The sequence below is a fragment of the Puntigrus tetrazona genome, unplaced genomic scaffold (genome assembly GCF_018831695.1).
Source record: "Puntigrus tetrazona isolate hp1 unplaced genomic scaffold, ASM1883169v1 S000000148, whole genome shotgun sequence".
NCBI lineage: Eukaryota > Metazoa > Chordata > Actinopteri > Cypriniformes > Cyprinidae > Puntigrus > Puntigrus tetrazona.
The window spans coordinates 680,001-697,500 of record NW_025047824.1 but is presented as its reverse complement, the minus strand read 5'-3'; the positions used below and the strand labels follow the sequence as shown (position 1 = coordinate 697,500).

The following is a 17,500-nucleotide window of genomic DNA, read 5'->3' as shown; positions in this document are numbered from 1 at the left end:
TATTATGTTAGTAAACAGGCTTTAGAGGAATTAAATATAATAATATAACCCGATCCGGATGCGGAACAAAGCCCAAGTGCGGTTCCTGCTCTCATCTGGCACTTTAATCCAAAGTATCCTCCGCTTTTGTCCTTTTTAACGACTCCATACAGGAAGTATTGTCATTCACTCCAAACAAAGTCCAGACTGTCGCTCATTTCTCGCACGAATCCGTTGAAAGAGACGAAAGATGCGGCCCGAGAGTCCCCGCGCCCGGAATCGCTTCTGTTATTGTTGTGTTTTTTTGTTCCAGCTGATCGGAAACTGCTCTGAGGTTTACGCGCCAAATCTTTTTTGCCGCGAAACTGGCACGTGTCAGCGTGCCGCGCGCCGATTGGCTGAAAAGTTGCGCCCCGCGCCCCGCGCGTCAGAGTTCCCAGGCCGCTGATTGGCTGCGGCGGCTGTCACTCAAAGACGTCCGCTTTTCCTTTCTTTTCGTGTTAAAAATAAAAACGAGAGTCGTTTGAGCGGAAAAATACATTTCGTCTCACGTCTTTGGATTCATTAAAACTTTTTAAACGAGCAAAGGTGACGAAAGAAGAAATAATTTCGACCGGCCGGAAATGTAAATTAATAAAAAAAAAAAAATCATCTCTTTGTGCTCTGTGAGCTTTTGTCTAATCGTCTAACGTAGTAAAGTTGTTTCTAATAAAATCTACATTTTTATTATTTTGTTGAAATTTCTTCTGAGCCATTTTTACTTTCGTATATAATAAAAAGCGCGTCGTTATCGCGACATTACGCGCAAATAACTAAATAGATTTAACAAGCATTTAATCTTTTCGTTATGATGCAACTTAGAAAGTCGCTGTATGCTAATTAAGTCGATATCAATCTAACGTGTATTTAATAAAGCGTTTATTAAAGCTTCAATTCCACAAAATGTCTTTATATAAGATAATCACAGCTTCGTTTCAAAACAATGCACGCTCTAAAATACTATCAGCGCGCGGATTTAAATGCATATACAAAAGATATATAAAATAACCGACTGATAAATAAAACAATAACGCGTAAACTTTCCGCTGGATGTAAATGATTGTATTAAACCCCGCCCACCGCTGGCGTTATACAGAGGGAGCTACAAGATGGCGCAGGCAATATTTGAGGTTCTGGAAGGTATAATGCACTTTATTTCAAATCCTCCAGCACGTGCACGAGCCGAAACGCGTCCGTTTGCGTTTGCGGGGAAAATGCATGCGCGCTCGAGACGAACGGGCCAAAGAAACACGTTTCACGCAGTTGTTCCGGTTCGAGTAAATGTCAGCGTGTCAGAGTAGTACAGGGATATTTATAAAAATATATATGATAATATTAGCCCGGGGCTTGCCGTCGGTTCGAGTCGTTCGCTTGCGTGTACCTGAGAAGAGATTGATGTAGAGGAGGGAGGAAGAGCGATCGGGGTAACAGCCTCGTGCCGCGGATCATGGCGGAGGGAGAGAGACACGTCGCTGGAAAAGCCGCTGAACAGCATTACATCTAATGCACGCTTTTATTGGGCCTGGACGCGCTGACGGATGTTCAGTGGTTATTGGCATAAGTTGTATTTCCGTCCAGATCTGACTCTTTTTGTGCGCTCCCGATGTTCTCCTTTTCTGGTGTTATGTTTAGTGATAAATGGTCATTAGCATAAATATCATGGTGCATGAATATAGAAATCATGTTCATAAGACGATAGCGTACATGTTCTTAAATACATATATAGATCTGTATATATATATATATATATATATATATATATATATATATATATATATATATATATATATATATATATATATATACACATATAGGCTGTATGTATATATATATATATATATAAACACACATATATACATATATATATATATATATATATATATATATATATATATATATATACATACAGCCTATATGTGTATATATATATATATAAACACATATATATATATATATATATATATATATATATATATATATATATACACATACAGCCCTATATGTGTATATATATATGTGTGTGTATATATATATATATATATATATATATATATACAGCCTATATGTGTGTGTATATATATATATATATATATATATATATATATATATATATATATATATATATATACATATATACAGTCTATATGTGTGTGTGTATATATATATATATATATATATATATATATATATATATATATATATATATACAGTCTATATGTGTGTATATATATATATATATACACAGTCTATATATATATATATATATATATATATATATATATACATACAGTCTATATATATGTGTATATATATATATATATATATATATATATATATATATATATAAAACATGTGCAAAGAAACAACCAGGAGGTAACTAGTGCTTGATAAACAGGCATGTGTTAAAACATAGTGGCATATTGTGTTATATAAAAAAAAAAAAAAAAAAATTATATATATATATATATATATATATATATATATATATATATATATATATATATATATATATATATAATATTATTATTATTTTATTTATTATTGTTTATTTATTTGTTTGTTTGATATATTTGAAGGCATGGACAATCAGACGGTGCTCAATGTCCAGTCACTGTTGGACGGTCAGGGAGGTGTTTTAGATCCAGGAACGCAGAACGTCTCAGGGACGACCATCCAGCCAATGGGTGAGACTTATGAACGCCTTTATATGATACATTTTACTTTATGTACTAATATTATTGTTATTCATGTTTTGAACAAGCTTTTTTTAATTTTCATTTCGGTTTAAAGTTTGTCAAGTGGATTTGCCATATACATATGTAAAAATAAAGAAAGAAAAATAATAATAATAATAATACACCTCCATATTTAGCTTTAATGTATTTTTATTTCAGTATTTTTTGTTAACTAAAATGATTATTGATAATATAATATTTATTAATTATTAGTATATTTGTGTGTGTATATATATATATATATATATATATATATATATATATATATATATATGAACATTATTTAATTTTTGTTTTGTTTTTTTAAGTAATTTTAGTACTTCAGCTTATTTGTTATCTGCATAGCAATATTTTTAAATTAAAAAGTTTAATTTAATCTAATATTTGAAGAGTTTGCAAAAACAGATAACATAATAAAAAAATCATGTTTTTCATTGTGCATTCCAATAAATCTTAATTAAACTGCAGTTAATACAATAAAACAACAAAAACATGATTTTTGTTGTAAAAAAATGTAAAAAAATCTGTTTTTGCAAAAATTTTTTACATAATATATCTATATAATTCAAATATAAAATTTCATTTATATTTTACTTAATGACATTATTTTTAATGCTTTTTTAATATATTTCAAAAATATATACACTATTACATTTTAAGCTTTGATTTAAATTTTGGAATATAATTTTTAAGAATTGTATAGCTATTTCTATTTAACTGTAATGTGTCATCTATTTTTTAAATTCAGTTTTAGTTTTAGTTATAATTAAGCATAATTTGAACACGTCTTTTAAGCTCAAGCCTTTCATCTATTATTTGTATCTGATTGCAGTGACCTAAAATGAATAATACCAGTTGTGCTCAACAATGCCAACACTGCATTTAGTATAGGATTTGTAAATTTGTAAAAGTAGTTTCGAGCCCGTCTTGTCACTTCGTCCCCGCAGACGATGACGATGTCTTTCTGTGTGGGAAATGTAAGAAGCAGTTCAACTCTTTGCCGGCGTTCATGACTCACAAGCGCGAGCAGTGTCAGTCCAACACGCCGTCACTGGCCACCGTCTCTCTGGCCTCCAACAACGCCTACGCCTCCGTCCCGTCCATCAGCGCCGGACCACAGCTGCCCGCCAACAGACAGGTACACCACCAGACGCCATATTGCTAGGGGCGTAGCCAGATTAGAATTTTTTATTTTTTTAAACGCATCGCGATTTTCTCTCGATTCGTTTTTAAACGTAGTTTTCGCCAGCAGGTGGCGCCCTAGGCTAGTTTTTAACTGTACGCTCAGTTCTCACGAAGAAGAGCGCTAGCGTGGTAAAAATGTAGGCTATTTGCTTACACTAGCTTCGTTTAAACGTGACCCTTTTGCAGTTCGACTATTGCGTACTTTATGACTGATTATTTTATGAAAAACCAATCAGAGCCGTATTAAAAATTGTCCAGACCCCTCCAAGCTTGTGAAAGGGTTTAAACGCGTGATAGCCGTTGCGCTTCAGAAGACGTGTTACGTCGATTGATTTATTGTTACATATTACTTATATATATTCTTTGCAGCAAGAGTCGACAATACATTAAATAGGTCAAAGTCATTCTTTTATGCCAAACATGATTAGGATATTAAGTAAAAAGACATTTTTTACATTTTCCGGCTTTCGTATCAAAACGCAATTTTTGATTAGTGATATGCAATCGCTGAGGACTTCATTTGGACAACTTTAAAAGCGATTTTCTCAATATTTCGTTTTTTTGCACCCTCAGCCGAACATTGCATAACAAATCATACGTCAGCTTTTTTGTGCTCTGGGGTCACATGTTTATGTTGTTTTTATCTTCTCACAATCTTTTAGGTGTCGACGTACATCACCGTGCCGCAGTCTCCGCTCACACACACACTGGTTCAGGGGAACGTGCTGGTCAGCGACGAGGTCTTGATGTCGGCCATATCAGCGTTCAGCTCTCTGGATCAGCCGATGGCCGCCATGCAGGGATCGGTGCAGGTTAACACCTAATAATGCTTGAACAAACAGTTTGGATGAAAGTTAGCTGACCCTCAGGCCGTCTGAGACGTAGATGACTTTGCTTCTTCACCAGATTTGGAGAAATGTTGCATCGCGTCGCTCGCTCACCAATGGATGTGAATGGGTGCCGTCAGATTGAGAGCTGATAAAAACATCACAGTAATTCACAAGTGATCCACACCAGTCCAGACCATCGGTTAATGTCTTGAGAGGTCAAAAGATATGTTTATATAAGGATCCAATCCATCATTAATATGTTTTAGCTTCAAACCGTTTAGCTAAATCCGCGTTACTAAACTAAGCGTTATTAAAGTTTCATATTTTAGCTTTGAGTAACTGTTTAATTATCAATTTGTTTCTTATAAACTTTTTGCTTCACGTGATATTAATCGACGGACTGGAGGGGCGTGGATTATCGTGACGTTTAGACTGACGGCACCCATCGGCGAGAGAGTGATGCACTTCCACATTTCTCCGAATCGGACGAAGCAGCAAACTCATCTACCTCCAGGAAGGCTCGAGGCTCGAGGACATTGCCAGCTTGTGTTCAGTTTTGCGCGAACTGTTCTTTTAACGATGCAAATAAACTGGCGCTTGTGTTTTTCAGAGTAATCTCAGCATGCACGCAGGGACCTCGTACCTCCAGCACCATCAGCAGCCTCCACAGCCCCTCCCTCCAGCGCAGGCCACGCCCCTTTCCTCGCAGGTGCCCTCCAGCAACAGTAACTCGGTGGTGCAGGTGTACAGCACACTGCCCCCTATGACCGGAGGCGGTACTGCAGAAGTGTCTACGCTGGGCCTTCAGTCGTTTCAGTCCATTCAGGTGCAGCACTGTTCATTAATACACGCCAGCACACGTAGTGCTCATATTTGACCAGCATTCAACTCTTAAATACACGCTTGACTGCGGTGTTCAACACCAACATCTAAACACAATCTTTCGTGTTACAATCAAAAATGTATTTATTTACGATAAGTTATTTATTCATGGCTAGAGGAAACATGTCAATTTCACATTTTACAATTTAGTTTGAAAAATATATTTATTAATTAAGATCTTATTATTTTATTCTTGTTAATAATAACAGATAAATCACATTACAATATATATTATACTAATATAATAATTAATACATTGAATTTGCTTTTATTTTTATATTTTCAGTATTATTATTATTATTATTGTTATTATTATATATATTTTTAAGTTTCCTTTTTTTTGTTTAAGCTTGTTGCGTAAGACAATGTTATTTTATTATCATTTCTATACTATTGTAACATTTATTTATAATACGAATTAGCTCTTTTATTATATTTTCAGTTATCATTCCGATTTTATTCATTTTAGTTTGCCAAGTATTTTTAATTTGAAGTTGTTCGCGTAACACTTATATTTAATTTCATTCGAGCTCTGTTTTAATTGATAAAAACAACTGCAATAGTTAACAACAAAATCACTGTTTGTCGTTGTTTATTTATTTATTTATTTTTTTTTCGGTCGTAGTTACTGCTTGAACATTTACAATTTTTTTCTTTTTTACATTTTATTTTATTCCAGCTTTATTTCAGTTACCGACAAGAATTTTTATAGTTTCTTTTTTAACACTGACTGGAAATAAATGTACGCAGGTTTGCCAAAGCACTTTGTAAATAGTCTTTTTTATTTATTACGGCTATTTATAAATATTAATAGTTAATATCGATACAAATAAAATTTATAAAAACATTTTATTATATAATAAAATTAACAATAATAATAAAAAAATAGTTAATTATGATCAATGAAAGGCCTTTTCTGATTCAATAAATATGCATGTATTTTTGTGTAATTACTAAAGCGGGTTTAATGAAGGTCTCGGTCTGTCAGGTGCCCGGTCAGTGCGTGGAGGGCCAGGTGTTCAGCGTCGCTCCGGTTTACAGCCCAGGAAAACAGAGCAACAAGAACAAGACCTGCTCCATCAGCTCAAACCTCGCCGAGCTGGGCGAATATGACAAGGTTATCATCCCTAAGAGAGCCAGAACCTCCAAGAAAACACAGGATGGTAGTTCACACTGTCTGTACATCATCTGCTTCAAAATGCAATGATCCTTTTAATAACAGAGTACTGCTTTTTGTTTTTAAATCTGAAATAACAGATATCAAAAATCCCGTTTTTTATTATGTTGTAGTTGTTTTTTTTAACCTAGTCAAAAAAAAGCTATTTGATTGAGATTAATTGAGAAGCGCAATGAAAAGACGTTATTTTTATTTATCGGTTTCGGCAAACAAACTGTTCGTTTGTATTTTACTCGGCAAGAATGCATTAAATCGGTAGCAGCGCAACTGAAGGGTCGTGTGACACCAGAGACTGGAGTAATGATGCTAAAAATTCAGAAACAAATTAGATTTTAACGTGTATTACAATAGGAAATAGTTATTTTAAATTCTAAAAATATTTCACAGTTTTACTGTATTTTTATCAAATAAACGCAGCCTTCTTTAAAAAAAAAACTCTAAACGAAAATAATTAAGTATATAAAGTGACTTAAGAATAGCTTAAGGTGAAAGAAAGACCGTTATGTTTTGCTTACAAGTAAAAAACAAAAAACTTTTATTTCGTTCCAGCAGGGCAAACTAAAGGAAAGGCGCAGAAGCTCAAGTGCAATTACTGTGAAAAGTGTTTACCAAGAACTTTGACCTCCAGCAGCATATTAGAAGGTAAAGGTAAAGAGATGATTTATATATATATATATATATATATATATATATATATATATATACGTATGTATATATATATACATATGTATATATATATATATATATGTATATGTATATATATATATATATATATATATATATATATATATATATATATGTATGTATATATATATATATATATATATATATACATATGTATATATATATATATATATATATATATATATATATACATACATATGTATATATACATACATATGTATATATATATATATATATATACATACATATGTATATATATATATATATACATATATATATGTATATGTGTGTGTGTGTGTGTGAGTTTTTTTTCAGGGGTTTTTAAAATTGAAATAATTGTTTTGATGCCTGTAAAACTAAAACGTTGATGAACCTAAAACTTGTCCAGTCACACGGGTGAAAAGCCTTTTCAGTGTATCGTGTGCGGCCGTGCCTTCGCTCAGAAGTCCAACGTGAAGAAACACATGCAGACGCACAAGGTCTGGCCGGCCGGCGTTCACAGCACCGCCTCCCGGATGCCCATCACCGTGCGCGTGCTTCCTCTTAACGGTGACGAAAACTCTCAGCAGACCGAGGAGGAAGGACAAGAGCAAGGTGAGAGGAGCAGTTCGCCCCAAAAAACGCCATGCTGAACACTTGCTGATGAGACGAGTCCGCTTCTTCATCAGATTGGGAGAAATCGCGGCGCTCGCTCGCCAATGGATGTGAATGGGTGCCGTCGGAATGAGAGCGGATTTAAAAAACATCATTACGGCATTTTAACTGTAGCTTCCAGCTGAAATATGAGTCCTCTATTGAAAGTATGGATATTATAGACTCATATTTTAGCCAGAAGCAATGGCTTAAAGTTAAAATGCTAATTTTTCATGGATTTGTTTCTCAAAAGCACACATCTTTCCTCTTCAGAAGGAGCGGTATTTACGTATCATCACGATGTTTTTAGATGTTCGGACCCTCATTCCGACGGCACCCATTCACTGCAGAGCATCCGTCGATGCAAAGTTCTCCAAAAACCTTTACTCCCAGTCATTTCCTATTAGATCAGATCTAAAATATCGCTCCTAAAGATCATTCGTGTGACCTCGTCCCCAGCCGCCGAGGAGCAGGACCCCGAGGTGCAGGAGACGCAGGGTTCGGCCGACGGGAAACAGAGCAGCGGGACGAACCAGAGCAAGCAGATCATCCTCATCGACAGCTCGTACCAGTGCCAGTTCTGCTCGGCCAAATTCAGCACCTACTTCCAGCTGAAGTCTCACATGACACAGCACAAGAACGAACAGGTGCCACGCTTGCGGTCGAAACCACGTCATTGTATAAAGCGTAAAATATTAAAACTGTTCTTTCAGCTCTTTATAGCAAAGCGGTCTTTTTTTAGCAGTTTTGCTTCTCAAGTAAAAGTATCTTGCCCTATTACATAATACAGGTCCTTCTCAAAAAATGTGCATAATGTGATAAAGTTCATTATTTTCTGTATTGTACTGATAAACATTCATATGTTTTAGATTCATTACACACAACCGAAGTAGTTCGAGCCTTTTATTGTTTTAATATTGACGATTCATCTCAAAAAATTAGCATATCATGAAAAGCTTCTATTAACCTAATCATCTGAATCAACTAATTAACTCTAAACACCTACGAAAGATTCCTGAGGCTTTTAAAAGCTCCCAGCCTGCTTCATTACTCAAAACCGCAATCATGGGTAAGACCGCCGACCTGACTGCCGTCCAGAAGACCGTCATTGACAGCCTCAAGCAAGAGGGTGAGACACTATTTCTGAACGAAGAGGCTGTTTCCCAGAGTGCTGCATCAAGGGAAGGTGGGAAGGAAAAAGTGTGTCAGAAAACGCTGCACAACGAGAAGAGGTGAGCGGACCCTGAGGAAGATTGTGGAGAAGGACCGATTCCAGACCTTGGGGGACCCGCGGAAGTCTGGAGTAGAAACATCCAGAGCCACTGTGTGCACGACATGGGCTACAGGTGCCGCGTTCCCCGGGTCAAGCCACTTTTGAACCAGAAACAGCGGCAGAAGCGCCTGAGCTGGGCTACAGAGAAGCAGCACTGGACTGTTGCTCAGTGGTCCTCAGGTGCCAGAGTCTGGAGGAAGACTGGGGAGAGGGAAATGCCAAAATGCCTGAAGTCCGGCTTCAAGTCCCCACAGTCCGTGATGGTCTGGGGAGTCGTGTCAGCTGCTGGTGTCGGTCCACTGTGTTTTATCAAGGGCAGGGTCAATGCAGCTAGCTTTCAGGAGATTTTGGAGCACTTCATGCTTCCGTCTGCTGAAAAGCTTTATGGAGATGATTTCATTTTCCAGCACGACCTGGCACCTGCTCACAGCGCCGAAACCACTGGTGAATGGTTTACTGAGCATGGTATCACTGTGCTCAACTCTCCTGACCTGAACCCCATAGAGAATCTGAGGGATATTGTGATATCTGGATGAGCTTAAGGCCGCTATCGAAGCATCCTGGGCCTCCATCACTCCTCAGCAGTGCCACAGGATGATCTCCTCCACGCCACGCCGCACTGATTCCCAACCAAGTATTGAGTGCATAACTGAACACAATTATTTGAAGGTTGACTTTTTTATTAAAAACACTTTTCTTTTATTGGTTGGTTGAAATATGCTAAATTTTTTTTAGATTTTTTGGGTTTTCATGAGCTGCATGCCAAAATCATCAATGTTAAAACAATAAAAAGCTTGAACTGCTTCAGCTGTGCGTAATGAATCTAAATATATGTGAAAGTCTAATGTTTATCAGTACATTACAGAAAATAATGAACTTTATCACAATGTGCTAATTTTTTGAGAAGGACCTGTATATAAGTTTTGGGCTTGGGTAAGATTTTGTGAAATAAAATTATATTTTTATTCAGCAAGGAGGCATTAAAGCAGGGGTCGGGGGAAATTTTTTAGTTTTGGTTCATGCATTTTGAAAAGAGCCGATATAAATAAAGAACTAATTAAATATAAATAAATAAAACGCATGGATGTGTTATGTAATATTCATGTTTTCTTTAACATTTTCATAATAGTGACTTTATTAGGACAGTGCAAACTAAAATACACAAATGTGCAACTAACCTTAAAAAATTGTGCAGGGCTCTTACTGTGAGGTTGATTTAAAGGGGGTGGAATTACAGGGTTGCCAGGTTTTCCCAGAAAAACCTTCTCAATTGCTGCTCAAAACTAGCCCAGTCGCTTTTTATTTTAAACCTTATTATTTTAAACTTTTTATCAGCTTATGTCGGCTCTACAAACAATGAATTGCTGATCTCTAGTGATAGATCATTTTTGTAATAGATCATTTGTTGCTTGAGGGTGAGAGATCTGGCAAGCCACAGGATTTTTGTCAAAGAGCCACAGCTTCCCAGCCACTGCGTTAAAGTGAAAGTAAAAACATTTCTAGTTTTTTTACGTCTATTTTTAGATGTACACAATGGAGTGTAGTTGGCCGTGTGTGGTTTGTGACTAACCCTGTGAGGTTTCTGTCAGGTGTACCGCTGCGTGGTGAAGAGCTGCTCTCAGACGTTTCAGAAGCTGGATCAGTTTCTGGAGCACATCCACACACACCAGGAGCAGCTGACGTACCACTGTCACCAGTGCAGTAAAGTCTTCTCCTCACTCTTTGACCTCGGCATTCATCAGTACTCACACAGCTTCTGTCCACAGCAGAACCAGCGCAAAGAGACCAGCTACTACAGGTCTCACACACACACACACACACACACACACACACACACACACACACACACAACCAGTGACACACTACTGCAGGTCACACACACACACACACACACACACAACCAGTGACACACTACTACAGGTCACACACACACACACACTACAGGTCACACACACACACAACCTGTGACACACTATTACAAGTCTCACACACACACACACATACACAACCAGTGACACACTACTACAGGTCACACACACACACACACATACACATACACTACAGGTCACACACACATACCCACACACACTCGCACACACACTACAGGTCACACACACACACACACACACACACACTACAGGTCTCTCACACACACACACACACTACAGGTCACACACACTATAGGTCACACACACACACACTACAGGTCTCACACACACACACACACACACACACACACACTACAGGTCTCTCACACACACACACACACACTACAGGTCACACACACTATAGGTCACACACACACTACAGGTCTCACACACACACACACACACACACACACTACAGGTCTCACACACACACACACACACACACACACACACACACACACACTACAGGTCTCACACACACACACACACACACACACACACACACACACACACACACACACACACACACTACAGGTCTCACACACACACACACACACACACACACACACACACAACCAGTGACACACTACTGCAGGTCACACACACACACACACACACACACACTACAGGTCACACACACTCGCACACAACCAGTGACACACTACTACAGGTCACACACACACACACACACACACAACCTGTGACACACTACTACAGGTCACACACACACACACAACCAGTGACACACTACTGCAGGTCACACACACACACACACACACACACACACACACACACACTACAGGTCACACACACTCGCACACAACCAGTGACACACTACTACAGGTCACACACACACACACACACACACAACCTGTGACACACTACTACAAGTCTCACACACACACTACAGGACACACACACAACCAGTGAAACACTACTACAGGTCACACACACACACACACACACACACATACACATACATACCCACACACACTACAGGTCACACACACTACAGGTCACACACACACACACACACACCCACCCACACACTACAGGTCACACACACACACACTACAGGTTTCACACACACACACACACACACACTACAGGTCTCACACACACACACACACACACACACACTACAGGTCACACACACACACACACACACACACACACACACACTACAGGTCTCACACACACACACACACACACACACACTACAGGTCACACACACACACACACACACACACACACTACAGGTCTCACACACACACACACACACACACACACACACTACAGGTCACACACACTACAGGTCACACACACACACACACCCACACACTACAGGTCACACACACACATACACACACACACACACACATAGGTACAGGTCACACACACACACTACAGGTCACACACACACACACACACACACACTACAGGTCACACACACACACACACACACTACAGGTCACACACACACACACACACACACACTACAGGCCACACACACACACACACACTACAGGTCACACACACACACACACACACACACACACACACACACACACACACACACACACACACTACAGGTCTCACACACACACACACACACACACACGCTACAGGTCACAGTGATGAGTCTAACAGGTTGTTGGTGTTTTTGTGTTCAGGTGTATGAAGTGTCAGAGTAAATACTCCACACAGGAAGCTCTAGAACAACATCTGCTGAACGCCACACACAACTACCCCTGTCCTCACTGCCAGAAGGTCCGTCATATTTCACTACTATTCATCACATTATAGTATTCCTTGATATCTTGGATTACCTTTTATTTATTTATATATGTTTTTAGTACTTATTTCAGCTGTATATGAACATATCTGTATGATTTTTAATAGTTTTTAACCTTATTTTCAGTCACGCTCAATACCTTGAATTAGCTTTTTGAAATTCAATTTTCAATTTGTTACATGCTTTTGTTAGTTTCATAATTAATTAATTCAAAATTAGAATTTGATTCTAGTTTAGTTCTCAGCTTAAATGCATTTAAAAGTGTTCCATCAAATAACTATATTGTATTCTAATTGAATCAGCAGATGTTACTTGTGATGGTTTTAGTTGATGGCACGGCACAGGGCTGTTTCTGAAAGCGTCCGTGTGATTGGTCAGCGCTGAACGTGTCTGTGTCTGTCAGGTGTTTCCGTGCGAGAGGTATTTCCGCAGACATCTCTCCACTCACGGCGTCGGCGGAAAGTTCAAATGTCAGATCTGTAAAAAGTTCTTCAAAACAGAGCACTACCTTAAACTACACGCCAAGATCCACTCAGGTAGCGTTTGAGCGTCACGTAGATCAAGTCTGTTGTTTTTGTGTGCTGGGCGGCGATTAAAGGAACAGCGTGTCGTCGTTTACTCACCCTCGGGTTTTTCAAAACCTGTATGAATTTCTTTGTTCTGCTGTTTCGAAGAACGTTTGTAACCAGGCTGGTTTGGGTCACCATTGACTTCCATAGTATTTTTTTTTCCTACTACTAAAATAAGTGATGAGCAAAACAGCCAGTTAGTTTTGGTTTAAGTAATATAAGTGTGTTTATGTATGTTTAAATCACACACACACACACATATACATATATATATATATAATATACATACATACACATATATACACATATATACTCATACATATATATACATATGCATTCATGTATATATATATATATATATATATATATATATATATATATATATATATATATAGCATTTATTTAGCAATACAGATGTTGTCAAAGCACTTAACAGTATCAAATTGGAGAATAGATTAAATGCTCAATTTTCAGTTGAATGTCTAGCTTAGTTTAGTTTAAAGCATCTGTCCAATCTCTGATAATTAAGTGTAAACAGACTAAAAGCACACACCTACACTGTATATTTTGAAGATGTTTGCATGCATTAATGTATATGCATTTATTATGGATGCGGTTAATCGTTGCCCAGCGCTGTTGAATTTTTCTCCCCTCTAAAAAAAACAAATCATTTAATAATTATCATGCAAGTGGAATTTCTTTTGTGTCTGATATATACCTGCGATGTTGCCGTTTTGCAGGAGAGAAGCCGTATAAATGCTCCGTCTGCGAGGCCACCTTCAACAGGAAGGACAAAGTGAAGAGACACATGCTGATCCACGAACCCTTCAAGAAGTATAAGTGTCCCTTCAGGTGAGCGTGACGGCGTGAGGTGAGCGTGAGGTGAACGTGAGGTGAGGGTGAGGTGAGCGTGAGGTGAGCGTGAGGTGAGGTGAGGTGAGGTGAGCGTGAGGTGAACGTGAGGGGAGCGTGAGATGAGCGTTAGGTGAGCATGAGGTGAAGGTGAACGTGAGGTGAGGGTGAGGTGAACGTGAGGTGGGGGTGAGCGTGAGGTGAGGTGAGGTAAGCGTGAAGTGAGGTGAGGTGAACGTGAGGGGAGCGTGAGATGAGCATTAGGTGAGCGTGAGGTGAAGGTGAACGTGAGGTGAGGGTGAGGTGAGCGTGAGGTGAACGTGAGGGGAGCGTGAAGTGAGGTGAACGTGAGGTGAACGTGAGGTGAGCGTGAGGTGAGGGTGAGATGAGCATGAGGTGAACGTGAGGTGGGGGTGAGCGTGAGGTGAAGGTGAACGTGAGGTGAAGGTGAACGTGAGGTGAGGGTGAGCGTGAGGTGAACGTGAGGTGAGCGTGAAGTGAGGTGAGGTGAGATGAACGTGAGGTGAGGTGAGCGTGAGGTGAGATGAGCGTGAGGGTGAGGTCAGCGTGAGGTGAACGTGAGGTGAGCGTGAAGTGAGGTGAGAGTGAGATGAGCGTGAGGTGAACGTGAGGTGGGGGTGAGGTGAAGGTGAACGTGAGGGTGAGGGTGAGCGTGAGGTGGCGTGAAGTGAGGTGAGGTGAGATGAACGTGAGCGTGAGGTGAACGTGAGGTGAGCGTGAAGTGAGGTGAGGTGAGATGAACGTGAGCGTGAGGTGAACGTGAGGGTGAGGTCAGCGTGAAGTGAGGTGAGTGTGAAGTGAGGTGAGCGTGGGATGAACGTGGGGTGAGCGTGAGGTGAGGGTGAGCGTGAGGTGAAGGCGAGCGTGAGGTAAGGGTGAGCGTGAGGTGAGGGTGAGGTCAGCGTGAAAATGAGGTGAGTGTGAAGTGAGGTGAGCGTGGGATGAACGTGAGGTGAGTGTGAGGTGAGCGTGAGGTATGCGTGGGGTGAGGGTGAGGTGAGGTGAAGGTGAGCGTGAGGTGAGCGTGACGGCGTGAGATGAGCGTGAGGTGAGGGTAAGGTGGCGTGAGGTGAGGTGCGTGTGAAGTGAGCGTGAGGTGAGCGTGACGGCGTGAGATGAGCGTGAGGTGAGGGTAAGGTGAGCGTGAGGTGAACGTGAGGTGAGCGTGAAGTGAGCGTGAGGTGAGCGTGAAGTGAGGTGAGCGTGAGGTGAACGTGAGGTGAGGGTGAGATGAGCGTGAGGTGAACGTGAGGTGAGGGTGAGATGAGCGTGAGGTGAACGTGAGGTGGGGGTGAGCGTGAGGTGAAGGTGAATGTGAGGTGAGGTAAGCGTGAAGTGAGGTGAGGTGAGATGAACGTGAGGTGAGGTGAGCGTGAGGTGAGGTGGGGGTGAGGTGAACGTGAGATGAGCGTGAGGTGAGGGTAAGGTGAGCGTGAGGTGAGTGTGAGATGAGCGTGAGGTGAGGTGAGCGTGAGGTGAGGTGGGGGTGAGGTGAACGTGAGATGAGCGTGAGGTGAGGGTAAGGTGAGCGTGAGGTGAGTGTGAGATGAGCGTGGCTCACGTGGGAATGTGTCTGACGGGGATTTCTGTGCTTTTCTGCAGGACTCATGTGGGCTGCACCAAAGAGTTCAACAGACCCGACAAACTCAAAGCTCATATTCTCTCGCATTCAGGTGAGGACCATGATATTTCATTTCAGCTTTATTTCAGTTACCAAGACAGATTTTAATAGTGTTATTCTTATAATGTCAAAGCGTTTATTAATTATTCATTTACTAATAGTATATTACGGTTTTAGTTTAGTTTTTAGTTTTAGTTATTAGGTTTTTAGTTTTATTAATTTAATTTATTAATTATTAATTTCTAATTACTAATTATTAAGTTTTATTATTTTGTAATTATTACTGCAATTCTCAATTTTTTTCTAAAGTTTTTAAATAATATTTTTATTAACTTTAACAAATGTATTTTTTTCTACTTTTTAGTAATTTTGTCATGTTTATATAATTTATTTTAGTTTTTTTAATTAGACATTGTTACTAGGTTTTCTTTTCGGCTTTTTGTTATAAAATTATTTGCAAATGTTTACATGCATACCTATATTATATATAAATATGCATATTCTATGCAAGTTTTAATAATTATATATACACACATATTTTACATATTTTGTAAAAAAAAAAAAAAAAAATTATTTGTGTGTGTGTGAGATATAGATATATAGATAGATAGATATAGATACATATATAGATATAGATATATAGATATCTATAGATATATGAAAAAGTCTGTATATATAAAAAAATATAAAGATATAAAAAAAAATTTCTAAATAAAATATTATATATATATATGTATATGTGTATGTATGTGTGTGTGTGTGTATAGAATTTTATTGTATTACTAAAGTGATCACTTTAAAAATATTTACATTTACATAATTTTGCTTATGAGGTGAATGTTTTTTTTTTCGCGGTGTAATGTGCGAGTATATAAAAGGTTTGTGAGTACAGTGATGTGTGTGTGGTGCAGGTATAAAGCCGTATAAGTGTCCGTTCTGTCAGAAGTCGTTCAGTCGCCGCGCTCACATGCTGGAGCATCAGCGCTCTCACACCGATAACTACCGCTTCCGCTGCGCCGCCTGCAACAAGGGCTTCACCCGCCAGAAATACTACAGAGAGCACAAGTGTCCGCTGGCGGGGGCCGGGCGGGGAGCAGACGGGACCCCGGGGCCGGACAGCAGCGGCCAGGGTAAAAACACTCACGCATTCGAGGGACAAGAGCGCCCACAAATTAACATTTTCCTTTTCGGACAAATTTTACCCGAAACCATAGTCCTTTATGAATCGAATGCAAGTCAGTGGATGCCAGAGAGTCAAAAAAAACACATGCAGGCGACATTAAATGAACCCCAAAGT

The 17,500-nt window shown here is 39.1% G+C and overlaps 2 protein-coding genes across 3 annotated transcripts in view; one reads left to right on the top strand and one right to left on the bottom strand.

Annotated features, from left to right (window-relative positions):
* e2f1 (E2F transcription factor 1) overlaps positions 1–1,705 on the bottom strand; it is a 7,793-nt gene extending 6,088 nt beyond the window's left edge. The window contains exon 1 of one of the 2 annotated variants that reach the window (XM_043230336.1): positions 1,400–1,705. In XM_043230336.1, the coding sequence (XP_043086271.1) occupies positions 1,400–1,513 (114 nt within the window). In that variant the 5' untranslated portion in view covers positions 1,514–1,705. Of the gene's footprint in view, positions 875–1,399 lie in introns of those variants that run through there. The other variant, XM_043230334.1, reaches the window with a different exon arrangement.
* Positions 1,071–17,500, top strand: part of znf341 (zinc finger protein 341) — an 18,042-nt gene continuing 1,612 nt past the window's right edge. The window contains 16 exon segments of the mRNA XM_043230333.1: positions 1,071–1,158; positions 2,595–2,702; positions 3,701–3,891; positions 4,601–4,750; positions 5,379–5,594; positions 6,639–6,813; positions 7,377–7,427; positions 7,430–7,469; positions 7,900–8,105; positions 8,604–8,791; positions 11,007–11,215; positions 13,019–13,115; positions 13,544–13,676; positions 14,450–14,561; positions 16,185–16,255; positions 17,115–17,333. Coding sequence (XP_043086268.1) covers positions 1,128–1,158; positions 2,595–2,702; positions 3,701–3,891; positions 4,601–4,750; positions 5,379–5,594; positions 6,639–6,813; positions 7,377–7,427; positions 7,430–7,469; positions 7,900–8,105; positions 8,604–8,791; positions 11,007–11,215; positions 13,019–13,115; positions 13,544–13,676; positions 14,450–14,561; positions 16,185–16,255; positions 17,115–17,333 — 2,197 coding nt within the window. The 5' untranslated portion in view covers positions 1,071–1,127.